The sequence below is a fragment of the Chiloscyllium plagiosum genome, unplaced genomic scaffold, assembly GCF_037043375.1.
Source record: "Chiloscyllium plagiosum isolate Xiang-an unplaced genomic scaffold, Cpla_swu_hap1 HiC_scaffold_17, whole genome shotgun sequence".
NCBI classification, from domain to species: Eukaryota; Metazoa; Chordata; class Chondrichthyes; order Orectolobiformes; family Hemiscylliidae; genus Chiloscyllium; species Chiloscyllium plagiosum.
The window spans coordinates 15,889,611-15,914,886 of record NW_028270155.1 but is presented as its reverse complement, the minus strand read 5'-3'; the positions used below and the strand labels follow the sequence as shown (position 1 = coordinate 15,914,886).

General features: G+C 40.7%; 2 protein-coding genes across 5 annotated transcripts in view; one reads left to right on the top strand and one right to left on the bottom strand.

Moving 5' to 3' along the window:
• Positions 1–13,164, top strand: part of wwox (WW domain containing oxidoreductase) — a 948,132-nt gene extending 934,968 nt beyond the window's left edge. For all 3 annotated transcript variants that reach the window (XM_087995711.1, XM_043706562.2, XM_043706566.2), the window contains one exon: positions 12,811–13,164. In XM_087995711.1, coding sequence (XP_087851837.1) covers positions 12,811–12,904 — 94 coding nt within the window. In that variant the 3' untranslated portion in view covers positions 12,905–13,164. The remainder of the gene's footprint in view (positions 1–12,810) is intronic.
• A 1,397-nt stretch (positions 13,165–14,561) lies between these two features.
• mafa (MAF bZIP transcription factor a) overlaps positions 14,562–25,276 on the bottom strand; it is a 360,209-nt gene continuing 349,494 nt past the window's right edge. The window contains exon 4 of one of the 2 annotated variants that reach the window (XM_043706570.2): positions 14,562–15,260. In XM_043706570.2, the coding sequence (XP_043562505.2) occupies positions 15,230–15,260 (31 nt within the window). In that variant the 3' untranslated portion in view covers positions 14,562–15,229. The remainder of the gene's footprint in view (positions 15,261–25,276) is intronic. The other variant, XM_043706572.2, reaches the window with a different exon arrangement.

The window sequence follows — 25,276 nt, the reverse complement described above, 5'->3', positions numbered from 1 at the left end:
CTGTCTGTACCATAATGAGCTTATCGGCATTCTCCCAAGTGTAAGCCTTTATTTTATATCTTTCCCAATATCTATCTCTCTTTTTTTTAAATACAGACCATAGACATTACCCGGTGAGGACAAACTGCATGGAAAAATGACAGCAAAATGGTTGTACAGTAATAAAACATTTTTGTTCTTTTTTAATCCCCTCATTTCCAGTGTGACTCTGTTATTAACAAACAACCTTTTTAATAATTTATTTTTCCCTTTTTTTTTGTTTTTTTTTCTGAAGTACATGCCATATGAGGATTGTGATTATAAAAGTACCTGAAATCTGCTATTAGATCATCATGCATAGCTCTTTCTATTTACATTCTATTTACATATGCGGACATGGCAAAGATCTACATGTTATTTACATCCTACATGGGAGAGGAAGAAGGCAGCTTTAATTATGAGTCTAAAATTCATGGTACCGTAGTAGAATATTTATCACATGCATATAAAGTTAATATTTGCATGATTTGTTTTAAATTTGTAAGTTTTCTGACATACCTCTTTTTAAATTTTCTATGCTAAGTTCTAGCATAATGAATAGGCAACATTTTCGTGAATATTTTTTTCTCTCGCTCTTTTCTACCTTATTTAATGACTATTTGCATCAAGTACAGTATTTTCTTTTGTTTCTTTAAATGGTCACTAAGACAGAGGGCAGCAACACTATGTATCCTGCACCTTTCTTCTCTTCTTTGCTAAAGTGGCTAGACAGACTATGGGTTCCCTACAAGACTTGGCAGCAAGATGCTGGTGAATGAAATACAGTACAACAATCTGCTAGTGCTTCACAAGTAACCATCAGCCAATGGAACACTAACTACAGAGTTCTCTCTCTCCTTATAAAGGTAGTGCCTAAGCTATCATCATTAATTATGGAAATAGTATAAATGACACTCTATGTACCTATGAAATATTAATGAGGCTTGTGTTTCGGAACCTGGAAACCATTGTTTACAGCATTCCTGCTATACTAGTTTTTTTTTGTTTTTTTCCCCTCTACCAAGGACCCAACGACCTAACACAAGAAAGTACCTTTTTTTTGTCTTTCTTTTGTTAAAACTACCCAGTTTCAAGTTGCCTTAGTTTATAAATCAACTACTTTATTGCAAAATACATTCCTGTTTTTGTGGTAATTTTTTTTTTACTATTTGTTGCATTCTCAGAACACTGAGTAAACACCAAACCCTTTTTGTGAAATACCTAACCATTAGCTTTAGTTGCGCCCCGTGTGGGAGGTCACTGTCATTAAGGTGTGGTTCCCTCAGTCTGATCCAGGGGTCATCCTGTCAGAATTTGAACTGAATGACTTTGTTTTCAACTTAATAAAATAAAGCAACGTTTAATAAATGCAAGGCATTTTTGATGCACTCTTCAAAGATAATGGTCTGACACCTTCTGTTTCTGCTTTTCAAAATAATCAGTTGTATTGCTTTGATAACAGTAGCTGCAGTATCTCACTCTGAATAAATTCGTCAGGAATTTAGAGAGACTTCATACCACCAGAATGCCAGACGTAGAAGAAGAATCAATTTGCCATTGTTTTTAGTATAGGACAGCCACAGTATCCCCTTGGGTCAATATATTGGAACATGTAAAAAACCCATTATATAATTCCCCTTTCTACATCAGCTGCTTGCCCATAATATAGACCATAAAGTACAATAATAGTAAATACAGGAAGATCGATAGAAAATGAATTTAAGGAACAATAAGGCAATGTCTTAACTGAGGGAGTTTTACAATACTATTGATTTATTCTAATTATTATTAATGCAGTCAATTTTCTGTTGTAAAATCCCTAATACAAAGGGGCACCATGGTTCCTGAAACATTCTCCCTATGAACCAGTTTTTCTTTAACTGCATAAGCCATGGAGCACAAAATAAACAAAATTATTGCAACAGAAGTCAGAAGATTGTTGTCCCTTTCTTCTTTGAAAGGAATATTGTGATCACAACCTCAACACATCACGTTGAGACATGATGAGGGGAGGGATTCTACACAGTAGGAGTCACAATCTCTAGTGTCAAAATAACTTGATTGCAAATTATCTACAACCGATTCTAATGGAGGAAAATAATCTATTAACTCATTACTGGCAAATAAAGCTACAGTTTATTCAGGATTGAACCAAATGGAGTTAGATAATATTTTTATTTGTCCTGCTTTCTCTCTCTCTTCTAGCCAACACTTTCCTAGTTATGTGGGATTTTAATGAAAGACTACAAAAAATGAATTAACATTGGGCTTTATCAGAACTGCCTTCAAAGTGCATTGCTATAATATTTTTATGCAGTGGAAAAACGCAGAATCTGACTAGTGGAGCATTTGACTCCCACAGTCACAATCTGGGTTTGAACAGCCTGCCATTTCAAGTTGAACTCTTACCCTCCCTCTTCCACTTCTCCTCTTGCTAAACAGCTACATACTGGGCACCTCAAAATCTCTGTGCACATCTTCTCAGGGAAAGCATCATGACAGACTCCATCCAAATGTGGACTTGGCTGGGGTGGTAGGCTTTAAGCTGTGGGGTGGGTGTGACTGCTCCTTTTAAAGGTACAGGGAGAGCCACAGAGGAAGTAGTTGAAAACAATTGTAAATAAAAGAAAAATGCACATGAGCCCCCTCAGAAAAGAAAATCATAAGCTAACTTTGATAAGCATTGTTTTTATGATGTGGGATTTCAATCTATTAACATACATTCATCCATTCCCGTAGCATCTTGAGAAACATAAGTGTCTTAAATCTCAAAGATGTGCCAAATCCCATGATATTCCTTACTACTTTGATTTGTAAATGATGGTTACCTCATAGATTTGTCGAAGTCTTCTCTCAAATCAAATCTCTGGCATGATTGTTTAGAACACTGATCATTAACACAATGATGTGTGATTCAGAGGTTTGACACAACTTGATCTTGGAAGTGGGCTGTGGTGCCTTTCAATGATTGAGAAGCCCTGAAGAAAATGTTAGTTTTGAGCCAGATTCAATCCTTTGAAAGTAAGAGAACTTGGCTGCCACATGCACCAACTGGTCTGGTATTCATTGGGCTCAAGTGAATCAAAACTCTTTCAAAGGTATCCAAAACAGGTTGAGCAATGACTACAGTTTCCACCATGGAGAATGTAACACTGCCTTGTTGTGTGAGTGATACTCAAGGCAAAAAAAGAGCCAGCAACTTGTTGTGATCTGAACAGGTGGTGGGAGCAGATCTGATGGTAAGCTTCAAAAAGGGAATTGGCCAAATCCCATAGAAGAAAAAAATGCAGGATTATGCGGAAAGAACAGGAGTGCAGCTAATCTGATAGTCTGTTCAATGCTAGGATGGTCAGAATGGATTGAATGTCATCCCTCTATGTTGTACAGATCAATGGCAACACCCGTGGTGAAATTATTTCAACTTTGAAAACTTATGCTTGGTGCAATGTGATGGGGTAATGGCTGACTCATGCAGGGTTATAATGTACATGAAGAGGAGGGATGTGACTGACCAAGGAAGCTAGTTGCTGAGAACAATTCAGATTTAGTTTCAGCTCCGACTTCAAGCATATAGCAGCCGGGAAAACTGAGTTTTGTGAGCTGCAATTATTGTCATCTAATAATCAGGAGCCCATAAGGTCAATGCTGTCAAATAGTTTAATATTTCAAATTATTGTGTCACAAACAAAAGTGTACATATAGGGCTGGTATGCCACGTGTCTGCATTGGCTGAGGGGCTGAAGTTTTTTTGATACTGTTAGCTTCACCTCCTTCCCAAATAACCTTCTGTTCAGATTCAAAATGAATGCTTCTCCCTCTCTGCAGTATAAGTAAGACCATGTGTTACGGGTTCTGTTATGCACCTTGCAATTTAACATTGGATCATCTGCCGTCTGTCCTAGTCAGGTTTCTAGCAGAATTTGTGCTTGCTCCATTGATCTGAAACTGGACTTGAAAGAACTGAGGCTTTGGCTGGTCAGAAATGAGCACCTTTTCTTTCTGAGAGAGCTGGAAGTGTCTTTGTCTGACAACAAAATAATATCGTGCCCATTGCTATCAAAATAAAGCTAAAACACCAGAATTTCATCGTGTGTGTGTGTGTGTGTGTGTATATACACACACCAATGCACATGGACAGAAAGCTATCTGTAGAAAGCTACAGATATCTGCAGCTATCTATAGGTAGATATGTACATTTATAACAATTAAGGTATTTAAAGAGTAGCATATTGTCAATTGTAAATTCCAGTTTTTAGATTTAGGGACACATAAGTAGCAGAGATTGATCAAGCTTTCAAATAAAGGGGAGTCATTGCAGTCAACTTTGTTTCCTTGCAGCCAGTCACAATGTGCAGTTAAATATTATCTTTTGGAGACCTTTGTGTGCAACAGCAAGTGAAGGACTTAAACAAAGACTTTGTTTTTAAAAAAATCTTTAAAATATACCATAAAGTATGAACAAATAATGTATTAAGGAGAGTTAGGACATAGGAATAAATGGTACAGAAGTAAGTTGAAGTAATTAAATCTGCTCTGTCTGATGAGACAGGCGAAGCCCCTTTAATTAAAGACTGCAGCAATTTTGCAGTTACCACATGAAGCAGACTGGGTCCAATTAGTCACCCACTCAGCTATCACTCTAAGATTTGGCACAGTCAAGCAAAAGAGTCTGAAGAATTTATAAAAGCAGAGAAAACCACAGGTCACCATAGGATTTCATAAGAAATATTAGGTTATTAATTTCATGTAAGATAATGGGAATCAATACAGACCATTTTTCTTTATGAAATATACCCTTCTTCTGACCCAGACATGTCAATGAAAATCACCTTATTATTTTAGTGCTCTGTGAGGATGGAATTTATGCAAAGGAATCAAGACGAAAGATGTGATGACCTCATATTAAAAAATGAACGGTATCCTTAAAGGAACAGCCAGCTTTAGGCAAACTCTGAGTGCTTTGATTTGTCCCTTCAGTACCTTGACCAGATTTGAGACTGATTTAGACAGTTCACTCTCAACCTGGCCCGATCCCCTTCTCACCACACTTCAAAGTTGCTCACAATTGGATAACGCCATTAAAGGATGACTCCTTTAGGATTCCAGTGGTGCATATGAGCTGCTTGCGCTCAGTGAGCTTTTCTGGTCTCAACATTGACTTAAATATCAAGCTGTGCATGGTGCATATCTCTTTTGGGTCATCTGCACACATACATGATGTAAACAATATTAGAAATCAAATCCACTACTTCGCTTGGGATTTTCAAGCAGATAAATAGCTATTGGAAACAAATAGAAGCTGGCAGGAGCTAGGCCTGTAATATGCAGCGAGCTTGGCAAGATTGCGATGAATCTTTCAGTACTGTGTTCCCTTGAGATAGCATATCTGTAGTGATATGGAACATTGAAACTGTTTTTGTAAATGTATCTATTTGCGACAATTACTATGAATACGTTGGGCACAGGAGTAGTTCTTTCTCTTGCTTTGTATTCCTACTTTTATTGCAAAATGTTGGAAGCAGATTCCACACTGTTGTTTTTTACAAACAAAATTCAGATGTACTTGAAAAGGAATTAGGACTGATTGGACAGTTTGAGCCAGTACAGACACAATTGGCCAAATGGCCTCTTTCTGTCCTGTGACAGAAGGTCAGAGAATCACAGGGTATAGAATGGTTACAAAACGGAAGGAGGCCATTGAGCCCAACTCATCCATTCCAGCTGTCAGTAAGTGCAGTATGTGGTCTCATTCCCTGCCCTTTCTCTGTAACCTTGTACTTTTTTGTTTTCTTTTTAAATGTTTAAATAGTTCCATTTTGAAAGGTTTCCCCTCATGTGACTGTTGATTCTTGCATTAATTCCCTTACAGTGATGTCCTCTGGTTCTCAAACTTTCCATTTATGGGATCAGTTTCTCTCCATCCGTACTTTGTGGATGCCTAATGGTTTTGAAGACCTCTACAAACCCTGTCTTTTCATTTTCTGAACAGAATAACCCCACCTTCTCATTGTCTCCTTGTAGCTGCAGTTCCTCATGCCTGGGATCATTTTCATAAAACTTTTCATCATCATCTCTAAAGCCTTCACATTATTTCTGATGAGTGGGGTTCCATGGTCGATACAGCAAGGTGATTCCACATTCGGTTATCTCCAGAAAGCATATGCACGACATTCAAAGTTGACTTTCGAAGGGCAGCTATGCTTGAATTGTTATATTTTGGGATTGGTGGGAGCCAGAAAATGAATTCTCAGCTATAAACTGCCTTCTGAAACCCTGTTTCCCTGACATTACCTTTTTTGTCCTGTCAACAGAATAAGTCCTTTTAACTAGTCAGACAATGGCAGTGACTAATAGCTGTGAATCCACTGGTAGAGGGAAGGTCTTGAAACTTGCTACTTCCCTTTTGTATTTGGTTGGGAGGGTACAATTTGAAACTTATGATCCTTTCAATCGAATGACTGGGCCTGCTCAACATGACGATTTCACTCTTTAGAAAACTGTGTGCGCCATTTGGGTGAGCTGCCCACAGCAACTCACCTTTGTTGGATTCCACTCCACTTCCGCTGCTCCCCCCCCCTCCCCCAACGCCTGATTAATTCCTCACAGGGTTAGAGTTTAATGGGTCCCATGTGAGCCACTCCCCACTCAAGAGGGTGTTGATTTACACAAGCCTTGAATGTGACCAAGTTCAAGATGTTCGACCATGAAAGCATCTTCATCAAACCTGATCCTGACTGAACATGGATGTCCAATGTTCACTGAAAGGACTATTCCAATGCCTTGTATGTGATTGACAAAGTCAGCACAGACTGCCAGGCAGACGTGTGGATCCCTGCTTTGTATGACTTTGCCGTCTTCAGGTGTGTTCACCAAGCCAGTCTTAAAGGGAATTATCACCCGACAAGTGTGATTAGCAAGCTGAGCTACATGTAGTCGCTCTAACATATACAGACCATGCTTGCTGCACCAGCTTTTTAAAGATAGGGAGTAAAGGGTTATAAAGAACTACAGTCAACAAACTCCAAACTGCAAGGATACAACCTACAGATTCAGCTGGGCATTTAATCTGGAAAAGACTTTTCTTTGAGATGCTAAACTCTCCTATATGGTGACAGAGCCCCTTCAATAAAAATGGAGTGCAAGACTAGGATATGGTTGGACCAACTGAAGCAAATATTCATTCAAATTGCCTTCAAATAATAATTAGTATGTTCTAAGATTTTGAACATTTTCACTAATGATGTATAAAATGGCACTCAGCCGATAATGAGAATATGATTATACATTTGATTTTGCTCCACCTCCTCTCGTATTCCAACTGATAATTATTTTGCCAGTGAGGTAACACGAGCCATGTTAATACAGCCGTGCAGTGTTGCTTGTTTTCTGGCTTGCAAGCTGTAGACTGGGGTAGAAAACAGCCTGGTTTGATCATCCTGCTGTGCCAGCTTTCACATTTACATTGCAGATGGTATCAGATAGGTGCCAATTGTTCCAAAAATAACCTAATATTTGGAAACTTGAGGATTTTTACTATTTACTGTGATTTTTGTAAGTAGTTTTAAAGGAAGGACTTGTTTTAGTTCCACTTTAATTTTTGTGTCTTTCCTGGTCCCTTTTGAAGAGATCTCAGAAATCTTCAGCTACAGTCCGAATCAAACTGATGCTTTTTCAAAGTTGTGTTATCTGCACCAGGCTGCTCTGAGAAATGTTATTTGTTGCTCTGATTTTGTTCAATCTCCTTTGAATACTTGTTTGCTGACGTGAAGATGAGAAGTAAGTGAGTTGATCAGACTTGTGCGTTTTCACTGTTCCCAGGTTTCTAATTTCCTATCCGTGGTTAGTTTCCTGCTGTTGGCTATGGGGCTGCAGAAGGAGAGTGTTAATAGCACCAGCACACCTGGATCTGCAGATTTGAGCAGATTTGGTCAATTGCTGGTCACCAGGAAGAGTGCAAAACTGCCAGGTGGGACTGTCTTGCCCGACCTTGCCACCCTGAAGACCGACAACTGATATAAAGTCTGCCACATGGTCTCTGGGCCCCAGAATGATGAGCTCTGGAGAGGAGGCCATGGGGGGTTGGGAGGGGTGTGCGGTTGGGGTCGGGGTCAGGGTCTTGGGCAGGAAATTTGACAGGGTCACAGCTGACATTTCACCCTGACTGCAATGCTTTTTTCCAAGCCCACTTGTCGACCGAATAAAATCGAGAATGGGAGAAACGCACACACATATGCACAAAAATAGTAGTTTAAATCCATTACTGTTCTACCCCTGTGGCTCTGGGCTGTAATCAGAGTCTGACAAACGACTTGTGAAAGAGAGTGATGAACCCTCATTGTGCAGACACTCTTTAGTTAATCTGAAACCAGATTTCGAGGTAATTTCACATACACTAAAAAGATTGATGGTGTGGCCTGCCTTGACAGCTTGCAAATGTTTGGGAGGATTGAAAATGGCATTGAGACTTGATTAAGGACGGTGCAGGGCTTCAAAGAAGTTTCTCTATTCAGTATATCTATCATTTTAATTTGCAAACTGCCTTTACAACAACTTACAGATGTTTGACCCCTGACAGAGTAGTTACCACTGCAGCCAAATAGGAATCACTGTGGGGAAAACAAGCTTGTGATTCTCACCACATAATCTTTTGAAATGCAGTCAAGATAATATGTACCTGCTCCCAAGCATATTTCTCCTTCAAGCATTGAGTTCCAGTGTACAGTGAACTCCCAGTCCCACCTATTGAGATATACAATGTCTGCAAGGCTGGCACACCGATAACATTTGCTCACAAATTAATTCAGCGTTCTGTGACTGTCAGGATACAGATGCATTTTGAACCATCTGCCGTTGTCTTTCAGCAACTTTTTTTTGTTAAAAACAAACAAAGGTTCTTCAAAATGTAACCAGCTGTAACAAGATGAATGTTCGTTTTCAGGTTGTGATTTTTCCATTGAAAATGTTTCTTTGTAATGCAGAGTTGGAGCGCCAGTACTCAAATTTAACTGATATTGCACTTGTGTATTCATTGGCAAAACCACTCGACGGTATCAAGCCTACCACAAACCCACACAAAATATGTACCTTGGATTCAAACCAGCATGGAAGAGTACCTGGATTTCACATCCAGTGGAGTTCAAAGCAATGAAGCGCAAATGTGGAAACAAGACAGACTTGCAGAATCCACCTTAACATGCAGTTCCTGGTTGGAGGGCAGGAATTTTTTTTTTTGCAGCAAATATCTGGTTTTGCTTTGTGAGTTTTTTTCTTAACTTGGAAACCTAGCTGTATCCCCTTCAAGAGTACAGGAGATGACAAGCCTGGCCATATTCTCTCTATTTCTGACTGAACTAACAAGAGCGTTCATGCACCATTTGCTCCTAGTCAGGCTGACAAAAAGCATTCAGAAGTCAAAACAAGGATGCCTTGCAATCAAAAACTCACTAGCTCCTGAGGAATATGAATCAGATTGCAAGCAGTCCTCTGGCCCACACTTCAGTGTTTTAACATGGAGGAATGTGCATTGACACCATTATCTTGTTCACCATTTTGGCAATGTCTCTTTTCACCATTATAGTTTCACAATGAACACAGATATCAAACAGATGTGAAGTGCTTCTCAGGTTTTTTTTTACTCTAACAGACTTGGAGAAACAGCAGCAAATCTTCGCCTGGAGATAATTACATGCACTTTCCAGGAGGGTCACTGCATAGCAATGAGCTGTGGAAATTTCCACTCGCACCCAGTTACTCGTTTTACCAATCGATTCAGCTCTTGGCTGAAATAAAGCATCCTTCTTACTCGACATTAAGCTTTACTCTCCTTCCTTTTCTCTGCCTCACAACTGGGATTACAGGTTGCAAGGCTGGCTGGGATCTGATACAGCAGACAGGAAGTGTTAGTTGTGATGTTCTCGTGTGGGATAGACTTAACAGACCAGCTGGTCCATTCTTACCCATTCTTTCATATGTTTATACTTTGCACCATAACTTTGTGATATGCACTGTTACAGAGTCACTTAACAGATAACATACGTATTCAGTTATCCATGAAGTGATTGCAAGATCCTCTGAGATAACGTCCAAGTGGATACAACCAACAACTGGCCCATTAGACTGAAGAGGATGGATTGGCCCTGGACATAACTAAATAAGCAGCTGCAACGTGGGGAATATTTGATAAGAATGGGCTTTCCCTTCCCATTTGAACTCCTGTAGTTAGGATGCCGAGCATCTATTTTGTGTATTCGAGAAATATCACAGATAAGTCCAGCTCTACAATAGGGGAGACTGACTTAGTAGGATCATTAACCAGGAAATCACGTGGCTCGGAAACCCAAGGAGGAAATTTATCCTCTTGCCCCCCCCCCCCACCCCATGTCCATTGAATAATTTCCAGTTGGAGGAGTCATTCTTCAACCCTTATTGATGCCTAGCCACTACCTCATTGCCTATGAGCTTTGCTGTCAAACTGGTGGAAGTATAGCTCCTGTGTGTTTTCCTTTTGGCAGCATTTTATCTGACAGGAGAGTGATGGAACACGCACAACACGGTCACCTCTGAACTCACTAACTTCTCAGTGCTACTGAGGCCAAGGAGAAAATAATAAGAATTGAGGTTTATGGTGTTAAGATTTTGGCTATATTTTGAAAGCAAATTCATTGAGCTTGATTTAATAGATGATATTCCATTTGTGATATTTGCATAGAGAATAGCAGTGGCTGGTCTGGGGGTAAAACAAAAATCTGTCATGAAACATTATGAAATCCCTTAGGGTCAGGGCACATCATGATCATTACTTGTCTGCCTAACATGTACTGTGTTTCAGTGCATGGGTCATGCAAGAATTGTTTCTCTAAATAATTTCTCTATTTTAAGTTAATTTACCAAGTCCAGCAGAAGGACTAAGAGATACCATTCCATTTTGTTTCACCTATGATGTGCTCCTCCAGTCTCCGCATTTCTAATCTCCCATCCTCTCCTAATAGCAGCACGATGATTAAACATTAGACTTCTTAAGCCATCCTCATGAACTGCGAAACTAATCTGGAGTCATGTCACAAGATGCCTACAGTTGACTTAGAACCGGTTTGATTACAAATATCACTTGGAACACCAATTGGAGATATTCCCAAAAGCCCAATGATTTTATCTCTTTCTTGATCCATGAGCAAAGTCCCAGTTGCAACTTCAATTACAGCTGATAATGCCTTAGCAATAGGCTTCCTTTAACACTCTGCAATGAATAGCACCACATTAAAAAGTTATTTACCTCCCATATTGACTTTTGAAACCAGGCACAGTTGTATTATGCAGTGACACTCTGGGATCTGAACACAATAATGAGCTTTCATAGTTCCTGAGAGGTCTCAGTGCAACCCAAGCTTGTGAAATTTCAAACATATATCAGCTACAGTTATATTGAATGGTGGAGCAGGCTCAAAAGTACATCCTTTTTCTGTACTTATTTTTGCATTTTCTTGTCGTGTTTGATTGGTTTTTGCACATTGATCTTGATGTACACAAATTCATCTTTTTGAACTGGAAGGACACAAAGGCCCACCTTTTGGGCACCAACTCTGCCAATATTTCAAACCACAATATTCAGAACAATTAGAGCTTGAACAAGACATTTCCTTTTAAATAGCATCCTGATTTTTGCTAGCTATTCAAGTTGGTGTTTTACGATATGCTAAGAGGGCTTAGTCCTTAAGGCTTCTGAAGCTTTCAATAACTTTTCACCATTAACTAAGTAAATGCCAGGGGGAAGATTTTCTTTAACTGCTCTGGCTGTTAAATATTGGCTGGTGGGAGCCATAGAGTGAAATTGAGTGGGGAGTAAAACACCAAGTGCTCCATTTTCCATCTATTAGTTTAATTGGATGGAAAATTGGGTAGGCTTCATTATAAGCATGCGATCCTTCCCATGCATTATTCCCCTTGGCTCTACCGAGGCAATACTTTATGCCCAAGTGTAAAAAAAGCATCACCCCACCCTACCTCATGGTCCACTCTAGGAATTCTTCTCCACAATATGACCTTCCACCCTCTCTTTATCCTGCTGTTGGCTGCAAATTCAATAGTGTTGCCTTCTGGCCAGTTTGTATAAGGTGCCTCAAGGTGACGCAGAAAATAATTGATCTGCATATACCCCTTAGGGGTGCATTGCATCAGATTTTAAAATTGTAATGTATCTTTTGTCAAAAAAAAGATCAAATGTGTATTAGCACAGTTCACATAGGCATTCATGTCAGGAAGGATGCACCAAGTGAATTATAGCCAGCCAGCACTGGCATTTTACTAAAATGAGCTTAATGAATTGGGAGAACGAACACGAGGTAGATAGACCCATAGTGGCATGACTTAACTCGGTGTCTTGTTCAGTGGCGATACTGTAGGGAAACTAGAACCTGCTCAGTCTACAATTGCTGCAGTAATGCTCAGTCATTCAAGGGTTTAATACACTTTGTAGCTGGTAACTTTGGCAGAAATCGTTGACAGACTTTTACACAATTAAATCAGCTTGATGAAAGCAGAATGGATAGATTTGGCACATGTCACTATGCTTACGCTTTGTAGGTTTGTGCTTAATTAGAGAGTACTGGCTGATTTCGTTTTTTTTGGCAGGAGTTTTTAAAACATCAATGCTGTCAGAATAAATTCAACATCAAATACCTGCCACAATGCAATGGTGGAGATGTGATAGTTTTTGCATTGTTCAATATATTTTAGTCTTAATTGTTATTATTTTTTGGTCTGGAAATTTATCTTTCCTTTCATGTTTTGTTCCAGCAACAGGGAGCTGCCACCACCATCTACTGTAGCATTGCCCCGGAGCTGGAGGGACTGGGAGGGATGTACTTCAACAACTGCTGTCGGTGCCTGACGTCTCAGCAAGCCCAGGATGAAGCATCAGCCTGTGCCTTGTGGGAGCTGAGCGAGAAGCTGATCCAAGAGCGAGCTGGCAGCCAACCTGCCTAACATGCAGCCCGGCTTGTGAAGACGGAAGCAAGGAACCTTGCACCAGAAAACTGCTGTCCTCAAATATTCTCTCTTTTTCTCTCTCTCTCCCTGTCTAGTTCTTTGCCAACGTTATCAGTGTGTGAGATTGAGCGCTTCTCAAATAAAGCTTAACCCTTTACAACCTCTGGTGAATTCTGACTGTTGTTTGAGGAATAGATCAGGTTTCACTCGTGAAGAGAATGCAATTAGTAATTAGTACACTCTGTTAAACAGTCTCATTATCAGTAATCATCACTAATGAATAATTATGTAATAATTAGCATGGCAACAGAAACTAACATCCTCTATTTATAATAAGTAGGTGCAAGCTGTTATTAGACCCTCCTCAAAGGGTTAATGATCACAAAGGAGGCAATTCCTTAATCTTGGACTACTGCGATTATGTAGCAAGTTTTTGTTTTGTGTTCCATTTTCAACATAGCTTATTAAAAAAGATGTTTCTGCTTTATTGCTCATTGTGAGATGTTCACTTGGTTGCAGGATCTTTCCTCATCACTGCACAGCTCCCTCCCAACTGGAAGGATTGGACAGTATTGGTCACTTCGATATCCACCTGTACTTTCTGTCATGTGAAGGGCCAGTTGGAGACGCAGTAATCGTGGGGTGAACAGGATTTCACTTTTTTGTTCTCTAAATCCATATACCCCTACCTTGCCATAAACTGGGGTATCAGAATGTTAAAGCAACAAAGTGTTGGTTCAGATAATGGCACATCTAGAACTAAAGACAGAAAAAAACAACTTCTGAGCAGTTGTGGATGTAAATGAATAGTGGGGAGACTCTGATACTGGAACCTGCAACCATTGTTACCTGAAACCCTCTCATCCCGTCCCCATTTGACCAGACATTTTATGAAATGACTCAATCACATCGGCCTGGTCTGAATTTCAAATCCAGGTACAGATGTCCCCACGTTGTGACAGACGCACAATATTGTTGTGCAGGATATCTGAGTGAAAAGCATAAAATGCTGGCAACACTCAGCATGCTTGGCAAAGTCTGAGCAGAAAGCTAACATTTAATGCATCATGATGATTACTTTTCATCAGAACTCTTACAGTCCTGCATTCATTCTTCTGAGCATTTCCAGCATTTTCTGTTTTTAGCCTCCAGTCTGACCATGAATAAATTCACACAATGTGCTTTGATCTCCATGAACCAGGCTTAAGGAAGCCAGGTAGGTGGGGTTCAACTTTGTTAATCCTAAAATACAGTCCTTCGCAGCTGTAGGAAATGAGTTAGAGTTTAAAACGTGAAGCTATGAGATGGGGTTTGATGTGCCACAGTGTCCTTTTTTTCTCTCTCTGAGAGGGGTCCTAATGCCCAGAGCAAATAACTAAGCGGACTAAATCCTGCAGCGAACCCACTGTTACCAACAGACTGTAGATTTTCACCAATCTTCCTTTAGTTGGGATTAAAATAACATTTTTTTAAAAAAGCAAATCCTTTTAAAAGTCCGCAGTCATCTCCGATGTGACACACTAGTAATGTAAAGTCTGGCAGGATGGATGGACCAGGTTTTGTATATCTCAGCCTGTTTGGAATCCAGTAGACCAAAAGGGTGGTCTCAGAATCTCGCTTTGTGTGACTACCCGTAATCTAACGTCAATCATAATGACTGTGAGAATCGGAAGCACTGTTGAGTTATGTGCATATATCAGAGAAGCCTAACTATGTACACAGGGTGCCATCAGCGACTGTGGGATTGAGATCAGGGTCAGTTATTGTCTTAGCAAGGTCTTCATTTGCAGATATAAGACTGTTTTGCCGACGTACACACAGTTTTTTTTAAAAAAAGTTTTTCTTTGCTCAGTTTATTTTGAAAGTAATGCCAGCATCTTGTCATTTTGTGGGGTTTGTTTTCTGTTAAATACTGCCACTGTCTTTTATTCAAACATCATGCGTACGTATTTTTAATATATATATATGTATATAGAAATTTATATATGTGTATGTGTCTGTGTGTGAGAGAGACACCTGAACGAGTAGTCGTCTTCATTTGTTCATTGCTGTCCTCTGCTTTTTAAAAAAAACCGAAGTGGAAGAAGAGGAAGAAACTATAAACTAGCCACAGGAGTCTTGAGAACGCTTGCTGTGTTGGTTGGCTTTCTCATAGCGTCATCTTTTATGTTCTCTCTGAGGTTTTGTGCTTTATGGCGGACGCTAGAGCCGCAGGGAAAGTTTCGATCTAAGCAATCAGCATTCCGGCATCATGTTTTCTGCGGAGAAAGGAAACGATGAAAGGTGAAAACACAGATCAGCACAGTCCTAGGCGAGGACCCTTTTCAAAGGCTGTTCGTATTCACAACAACGAGACACTCCACTTATGTAGCGCCCTGGGTGCCGCGAACTGCCACCAGGTCTTTCACTAGAATAATCATCAATTTTTGATACCCGTTCACGTAAGGAGCTATAAGTACACGTTTCCATCAAACAGCTAGGGTTGAAAGAACACAATATAGGAACAAATTATTGCAGATGCTGGAATCTTCACCAAAAACAACAAATGCTGGAGATCACAGCGGCTCAGGCAGCATCCATGGAGAAAGAGCAAGCTAAGTCTTGATGTCTTCTTCACCAGCTCTGATGAAGAGTGATCTCGACTCGAAACGTTAGCTTGCCTGCCCTCTCTCCATGGATGCTGTGATCTCCAGTATTTGTTGTTTACAGAGTTGACAGAACCTTCTAGAAGAAAGTGAGGACTGGAGATCAGAGCTGACAATGTGTTGCTGGAAAAGCGCAGCAGGTCAGGCAGCATCCAAGGAGCAGGAGAATCGACGTTTGGGGCATAAGCCCTTCTTCAGGATTTCCTGAAGAAGGGCTCATGCCCGAAACGTCGATTCTCCTGCTCCTTGGATGCCGCCTGACCTGCTGCGCTTTTCCAGCAACACATTTTCAGTGTTGAAAGAACATCAACTTAAATGAGGGAAAGACATGGAGAGAATTTGGGAAATGTAAGGGGTAACAACAAAGAGAACATGCAGATATACCAAAGGCAAGTCCACAGAGGAATTTGTAAGCAAAGAGAAGCATTTACACATGGAGGGGCGATGACTAGGGTTGATCAAGTGGTTAAAGGATTTCAATCCAGGTGTCCAAAACCTGAAAGAACTCCATGATGCAAAAACACTTTGAACTGTACCATGAATCATAATTTACCATCAAACACATGTTATTTGGGAGATTAGTTCAAGTGATACCATGGGCCTCCAGGCAACAACAATGAGATTACAGTAAAATTGCCCAATGCTAAATTTAAAGTGTACGTTGCAATCACAGTTCCTCTATCCAAACATGCCAAAATGTTCACAAAGAATTATGATTAAAAATCTATTAAAAATAACTGCTGATTTCCTGTTTTGATTTTTTTTTGCTTTGTCTTAATCAGTAAGTGATTACAACATTATGGGGGAGGGGGAAAAGCCAAATTAACAGCAGTAGACTTGATAATTAAACCATGTGCCTCAGCAAAGTTTAAATTGCATTCAGGGGTGTGTTAATTCAATTCAATTTGTCCAGCAAACTAATGCTAACTGATTTGGGTCATCAGTAATATTTTACAAATATGTCTCTAGAAATAGAGTGATTGAAAAGGAATTATGTTACAGGTTTTAAAAGTAAGTTTGTCATGAATCCTTTAAGAATTATATTTACTGGTAGCGCCAAATTGTTCTATGAAGTGTGTGTATTTGTGTGAATAGTCCACCCTCACTTACCCCGCCCCAAAAGCCTATAAATATGTCTTTTCTTTTGGATCCAAATGTTTGACTATTTGGAGTTGATGAAGGCATCTGCAAGAGATTAAATGTCAGATGTGAACAAATTCCACTGTATGTTGGAGACTATTAGTGAGGTTTTAGCTGCCATAGCAGTGTCTCTTTACTGAAGATAAATAAAATGTCAGAGTGAGATGAGGGAGATTTACCCACACTTCGCACTACTGGAGAAAGCAGCTCTTAATTCACTCAGCGGGTGTTTCCCTGCCATTATTTGCAGTGGCCGTGCCAAATCAATGAACTGTGAAAATGCTTTTTAACTCATTGATTGTCAACATGCTTCTCTACTCTTTGAGGGGCGGTTTGTGGCTGGGTCCTGATCGAACCACATCACGCTGGTGATCCTCTTCGTTGCCAGTTAAATGCACAGAACACAATGTTCTTTCAGAATGCAAATGATTCAGAAATCATGATAATCCTCAAAATAGTATTGCAGCCTACTCACCAAAACTCCGAAAGCAATTATTATGAGGAGCTCCCTTTGGCAAGAACCTGCCAAATGCTCTGTGTGAACTTTTCAAATCTTCTATTAAAATAATAGATTGTGACTGTTCTGTATCAGTGACATTACTGCAGAAGTGACTCACTTGATCCTGGGCATGTATGGGTAGTTTCCTCCTAGAACCTCATCCAATACTGTTTTCAATCCAGCCACTTGAAAGTGAACAAGAGACAAATAACATGGTACTCATCTGGGAACCAAAACAGTGGCAAGCTCAATTCAGTGGCCAAGGAACTGGATGGGTGACTGCAGAGGCTTCCATTGTTTGACCACAGCATGGCTATCCATGTCCCATCACCAACCAATCCCCATACTAAGTGTTGGAGAAAGGGCACAAAGCTAATGACTAGGGTTTTCTGGAAAGTGGGCAAACAAGTGGCAGATGGAATAAGAAGTTGTAAAGACAGAGGTAGTGGTCGGAAAGATAGAGGTGTAGACTATTTTCTAAATAGGGAATGGCTTCGGAAATCTGAAGCATAAAGAAACTTAGCAGTCGTTGTTCAGGGGTCTCTTTAGATTAACACGCATGTTCACTTGGCAGTTAGGAAGACAAATGCAATGTTTGCATTCGTTTCACAAAGGCTAGACTACAAGAGCAAAGATATACCGTTGAGGCTGTTTAAGACTCTGTCAGACCATATTTGGAACATTGTGAGTTTCTTTGGGTCCTGTATCTAAGGAAGGGTATGCTGGTCTTGGAGGAGTTGCAGAGGAGATTTACAAGAATGATCCTGGGAATTGAAGGGCTTGTCATAAGAGAAGTAGATGAGAAGTCTGCACTTGATAGAGTTTAGAAGAATGAGGAGGGATATGATTGAAACTTGCAGAATAATGATAAGCATTGATAGAATGGACATGGAGAAGATGTTTCCATTAGTAAAGGAGATTAGGCTCCGAGGGCACAGCCTCAGAATGAAAGGACAACCCTTTAGTACTGAGATGAGGAGAAATCTCTTCTGCCAGAGGGTGGAACTTATTGCCACAGAAGGCTATGGAAGCCAAGTCCCTTGAGTGTCTTTAAGACAAAGATAAATAGGTTCCTTATTGATAAGGGGATCAAGGGTTACAGGGAAGAAGGGGTTGAGAAACATATCTGCCATGATCATATAGCAGAGCAGATGTGATGGGCCAAATGGCATAATTCTGCTCCTGTATCTTATGGTCTTCCTGCCTCTGATCTCACCACCTGTCCAAACCATTAACATGAACAGGGGGAAAAAATACAGTGGTAGGAGAAAAGGGAAACTGAAAACCCTTATCACTGTGTTAATTGTTTGGGTGGAAGAGGTGGCAAACAAAATGAAATAAAGGACAGGCCATTTGAATCCATTAGATCATGCCATCATTCCATTGTGAGCCTCCTGTCATGTTTCTCAATCAACACATATCCTTTTTCCTGTCTCTCCTATCTATTTGGTGTGCTTCCCCTTAAATGCATCTTTGTTATTTACCTCATCCAATATCAGATATAAATAAGAACATGGAGCTTAGGATGTGGCTCTAAAAGGCTAGATAAATTCTGAAAGATGAGACTTTCCCCAATTACTTCATTTGGATACCCAAATTTAAAATGTTTTAAAAAAGATACTGGGCTTTTTCAGCATGCCGTTCATTGTGAAGAATAATTTTATTAAATTCTAGCCATCAGCTACAAACTGGAGATGGGGAAATGTGTTGTGTTAGAGCAGAACAGTTGTAAGCCTGTCGGGATGTCATGGATGCCCAAGTGATAGAGAATCCTGCTACTATATGCTGAATATTGAAGGAGAATAGCTAATGGTGTGCAACATATTGTGACTATCATCCAGCTGTCAGTGAAGGAGTGACTGGTGGAAGAGCCCTAGTAAAACAAATTTTTAGCAGGTTTAAGTCTCACCAACATCTATTAACTGTGGTCAGATGGAAAGCATTTCAACAGCAAAAAAAACACAAAGAGGACAACACAGGCATTAAGCTTGTAATCCAACTAATAGCAGTTCACTCTTCAAACAGATTACTTGTTAATTCCAGGCCTTTGCTGAGTTAACAGATTTGGACCAAAATAGCAAGGTCGGCTGTTACACTTTCCCTTCATATCTGGTAGCCATCTTCATACATGTGTAGGAGTGAGTATTGGCCTATTCTTCAGGGCTGGATTTTACAGGCTCTGACCTGGTGTGACTTTGGAGGAACAGTACTGAAATATTGGAACTCATTGCCTTCCTGCCCAACTCTGACATGGTAGACAGATGGACACTGAATCCTTCCTGTTGATTTTAAAAATGGCAACTGAGTTAGTTAAACTAATTGACACTAATTTCACGCCACTCCGGGGCAGGGGCAAATTGCTCCTATGCCACTTACCGTCTGACAACCATAACCTGTCCACCTGCCTTCCTCTATCTTTCCTGCTCAGATACCCCAGACTTACTTACCTCTGGGATTTGTATTTCCTTCATCCTGAGGCCTCCTGTCTGTCCCAGCAGCATCTGCTACTTAGTTCTGACACTGTTGGAACTGCTTGAAGAGGTAGCTCTAGATGGCGGATTTATCTCCCACTGGTGCAGCACCCTCACCTCCTTAAGGCCACCCGGAATGTGATACCACTGCGGCGCCAGACCCATTCAACATTGATCAATTGAAGCATACCAAGAGGGCTTTGGATTTTTGTTTTGCATGATAATGATGTGCATGGCTATGGGGAAAAGGCAGGACATTGGCACTGGGCAATAGAGCTGGTATGGGCATGATGAGCCAAATAGCTTCATTCGACACCATAATAATGCTGTGATTCTATGAATTCTGTGATTCCGTGATCAGTTTGGGAATGGAAATCCTGGCTAAGTTTTTATATTCCTTCTCGTCTTAAGAGGGAGCTGAGACAAGTTGTGGCACCCTGACTGCATCTCTACACTTTAATTCTCAATCAGATTTATGAAAATTGGATAATTTCTCCTATCAGTGCAGTTCATAGACGCTTCAGTATGCTATGCTTCATTATTCGTTACACCTGCACGGATTGCTCATAGAAACATAGAAAATAAGTGCAAGAGTAGGCCATTTGGCCCCTTGGGCCTGCACCACCATCCAGGATGATCAGTGCTGATCATGCAATTTTAGTATCACATTTCTGTCCATATCCATTGATCCCTTTGGCTGTAAGGGCCACATCCAGTTCCCATTTGAATATTTCTGATGAACTGGCCCCAACAGCTTCCTGTGGGAGAGAATTCCACAGGTTCACAACTTTCTGAGTGAAGACATTCTTCCTCATAGAACATAGAAAAGTACAGCACAGAATAGGCCCGTTGTCCCACAATGTTGTGTCAAGGTTTAATCATAGTCATAGGGTCGTAGAGATGTACTGCATGGAAACAAACCCTTACGCACCCCTCAACTCACTGCTATCCATGTGCCTGTCCAGTAGTCGCTTAAATGTCCCTAATGACTCTGCTTCCACTGCCACAGCTGGCAACACATTCCATGAATTCACAACTCTCTGCACAAACAGTCTCCAACTGTCTGTATGGAGTTTGCACATTCTCCCCTTTCTGCGTGGGTTTCCTCCGGGTGCTCCGGTTTCCTCCCACAGTCCAAAGATGTGCAGGTTAGGTGAATTGGCCATGCTAAATTGCCCGTAGTGTTAGGTGCATTAGTCAGGGGTAAATGTAGGGAAATGGGTGTGGGTGGGTTGCTCTTCGGAGGGTCGGTATGGACTTGTTGGGCCGAAGGGCCTGTTTCCACACTGTAGGGAATCTAAACTAATCTAAAGAACCTACCTCTGACATCTCCTTTATACCTTCCTCCTAATATCTTAAAACTATGACTCCTCGTACCAGTCAATCTTGCCCTGGGGAAAAGTCTCTGACTATTGACTCTATCTATTCCACTCATTGTCTTGTATATCTTGATCAGGTCTCCTGTCTTCCTCCTTCTCTCCAGAGAGAAAAGTCTAAGCTTATTCAAACTTTCTCCATAAGGCAAGCCCTCCAGTCCAGGTAGCATCTTGGTAAACCTTCTTTGCACCCTCTCCAAAGCCTCTGTATCTTTCCTATAATAGGGTGACCAGAACTGGACACAATATTCCAAGTGTGGTCTCACCAGGGACTTGTAGAGCTGGAGCAAAACCTCGCAGCTCTTAAACTCAATCCCCCTGTTAATGAAAATCAAAACACCATATGCTTTCTTAACAACCCTATCCACTTGGGTGGCAACTTTGAGGGATCTATGTACTTCCCTCTGTTCCGCCACACTGCCAAGAATCCTGTCTTTAATCCTACATTCAGCTTTTGAGTTCGACCTTCCAAAATGCATCACTTTGCATTTATCCAGGTTGACCTCCATCTGCCATTTCTCAGCCCAGCTCTGCATCCTGTATATGTCATGCTGTAGCCTGCAGTAGCCCTTGATACTATCGAGCTGAAAATATGTTGCTGGAAAAGCGCAGCAGGTCAGGCAGCATCCAAGGAACAGGAGAATCGACGTTTCGGGCATAAGCCCTTCTTCAGGAATTTATACTATCGACAACACCTCCAACCTTTGTGTCATCTGCAAATTAACTAATCCATCCCTCAACCTCCTCATCCAAGCCATTTATAAAAACGACAAAGAGCAGAGGCCCAAGACCAGAGCCCTGCAGGACCCCACTCAACACTGACCTCCAAGCAGAATACTTTCCATTTACGACCACTCTCTGCCTTCTGTCAGCCAGCCAATTCTGAATCCAGATAGCCAACTCTCTCTGGATCCTGACTTTGTGAATGAGCCTACCATGGGGAACCTTATCAAATGTCTTGCTGAAGTCCATATACATCACATCCACTGCTCGACCTTCGTTGACCTGTCTTGTCACCTCCTCAAAGAACTCAATAAGATTTCTAAGGCATGACCTGCCCCTCACAAAGCCATGCTGACTGCCTTTAATCACCTATGCTTTGCCAAATAGTCATAAATCCTATCCCTCAGAATTCTTTCTAAAACTTTGCTGACCACAGACGTAAGACTGACTGGTCTGTGATTGCCAGGGATTTCCCTATTTCCCTTACAAATCTCAATCCTGAACGGCTAACCCATATTCTTAGACTATGATCCCTAGATCTGGACTCCATCAGCACTTGGAACATTCTTTCCACATCTAGCCTGTCCGGTCCCATCAGGATTTTATATATTTCTATGAGATCCCCCCCTTCTTTCTTTGAGGTTCCATCGAGTGCAAACCTCGTCAATCAGTCTTTCTTCATAGGTCAGTCCTGCCATGCTGGGATTCAGTCTTGTGAATCTTCACTGGACTCCCTCCAGTAAGAATGTCTCTCCTCGGACTAGGAGACCAAACGTGCACACAATACTCGAGGTGTGGACTCACCAAGGCCCTGTATAACTGCAATAAGACATCCCTACTCCAATACTCAAATCCTCTCACTATGAAGGCCAGCATGCCATTAGCTTTCCTTATTGCCTGCTGCACCTTCAGCGACTGTTCCACCATGATACCTAGGTCTCGTTGCACCTCACATTTTTCCAAACTGCCACCATTCAGATAATAATCTGCCTTCCTGTTTTTGCCACCAAAGTGGATAACCTCAATTTAGCCCCATTATTGCACTGGCCAAGTATTTGCCCACCCAGCCAGCCTGTCCAAGTCACCCAGCAGCCCCTTTAGTATCCTCCTCACGGCACACATTGCCACCCTGCTCAGTGACATCTGCAAATTTGGAGATATTGCATTCAATTCCTTTGTCCAGAACTCCTGAGTTCTGCCAGGTAGATGCTTGCCCTGCCCAACTTATCAACTGATACAGTAATGTCAGTAGGATTCTGTATGAAAGGCAGGGTCACTGGGACAAGCTCTAAAGAGCCTTTGGAGCTATGGAGAAAGACTCTAGAACCTTGAACAAAAACTGCAGACACATATCAGCATTATTTCCTGCATTTACTATCTATCCCTAACTGCCCTTGAGAAGATACTGTACTGCTGCAGCCCATGAGGGGTAGAAGCACACAGTTCTATTTGGGAGCAAATTCCAGGGTGCCATAGGCCTCCTAAGTCTATTGTTTGGTTAATAGAGATCCTTTGTATCCCGCAATGGAATTCCAATTTTATATTTACTCAAGCAGCTTTTAATACTTTTGATAAAATGCAATAAATGGAAAGCCAGTGCTAACTGTTAGAAGTGAAATGACACTGATTGGAGCCAATGAGAGGCTAATATATTGTACAAAGCCACAGGAAGCTACAGTCAAAGAATTATTTTGCAATTGTGAAACAGAAATATAGTGCAATGAGAATAGGAAAGCGCTGTGATTCTGTTTTTCCTGCTTTGCTCTAAATATATCTCAATGTTCTAATGTCAGGGGAATACTAAGAGTGAGATTTATGATTAGCCAAAAGTGGCGTGGGTTGCAAACCTATTTAAATGTGCAAAGTGTTTAATTTTAAGAGTGATATTCATCAAAATAGGTTGTGTGTTTAAACCCAAATGAGTGCTTGTGGATTATAGAGTTGTAGATTGTAATTGGGTAACATGTCAAAGAGTAACAAGAGAGATAATAGAGGAAGCCAAACTGAACACCTCCAGTGTAGTTGAAATTGAGCAGAGAAACTCATAGTTGGAGCTATTGAAATGGATACAGAATTGGAGCTCACTAACTCCATTGACTGACCAATTCTCCTAATTTGAGTTTTATACATGACAAAGGCTTGACCACTTAACCATGTCACTAGCATGTGAACATACGAATTTAGAGCATGTGTAGGCAATTCAGCCTCTCAGGTCTACTGCACCATTCAATAATATTGCTGAAAATAAGATACATTTTAAGGAAGCTTTTCACCTTTCCCTCATCAATGCAGTTAAAGAAAATCATTCAAAGGACAGCTCAACATCTGTACTGCTTGATTTTGAGAGTGCTGATTGGTTGGCAAGTGGACTGTTACCAGTCGAAGCATTGCTGTGGAGAATGCATGTATTTATTCTGATTGACAGTGTTTGTTTAAATTTTAAGCCAGGCAAGTTGACTCTGAATAGTCAGCACATTGCCCTGAGAAAGGACAAGTGAATGAATGTCATATATTTTACTGAGTTGAAACGGGCACAGTGCACGCATGTGACTTTTCTGTCTGCAAGAAACAAGACCTTCCATGTATCAATTTTTGTAGCTCCCAGTGTATGCAAGTGCACTATACTGTTAGACTAACTGACAATCCAGATTGGTTGTTAGCATTAATCCCCGCACATTCAGCAATATCCAGCAAATGTTCCAAATACAGAATCTTATCTAATGTTGGACACTGAGTCAGGAGTTTTACAGGCACAGATTATTTGGGTGCAAGCAGTATACTCTCATGCATTATAAATATTGGTTTTCCCCTTTACTTTGTTATTCTTGCAAATGTTCTGATGATTTTAAGATGAAAAACTTGTTAATTTTTTTTTAAGCAATTCTCAAGTTCTGTCCCACCAAAGATCTGTTCAATAGATCATGGCTGTTCTAATTATGGTCCTAACTCCATATTCCCATTTATTCCCCAATGAGCTTTGAGTCCCGCGTAGTCAAGAAGCTATTTATTTCTACTTTAAAAATATTCAATGACTATATACACAAAAGCTTTTTAGCACAGAGAGGAGTTAGGATCTGGAGTAGTCTGCCTGAGACTGATGGAGACAGGTTCAGTTGTGGGTTTTCAAAAAGGAATTGAATAAGCACTTGAAGAGAAAAAAAAATATACAGTGTTACAGGGGAGGAACAAGCAGAGATTCTCTTGCAGCAAGATGGACCAAATGGCCTCTTTTTGTAATGTAACTCTCCTATTATTCAATATTGATATCTGTCCTTGAAAGAGTGAAGGGATTGTTAGTTATCCACTCCTAACCATTACACTAGTAAGTGCAAAGGGAGGCTATGGGGGATCAGGGCTGAAAATGTGTTGCTGAAAAAGCGCAGCAGGTCAGGCAGCATCCAAGGAACAGGAGAATCGACG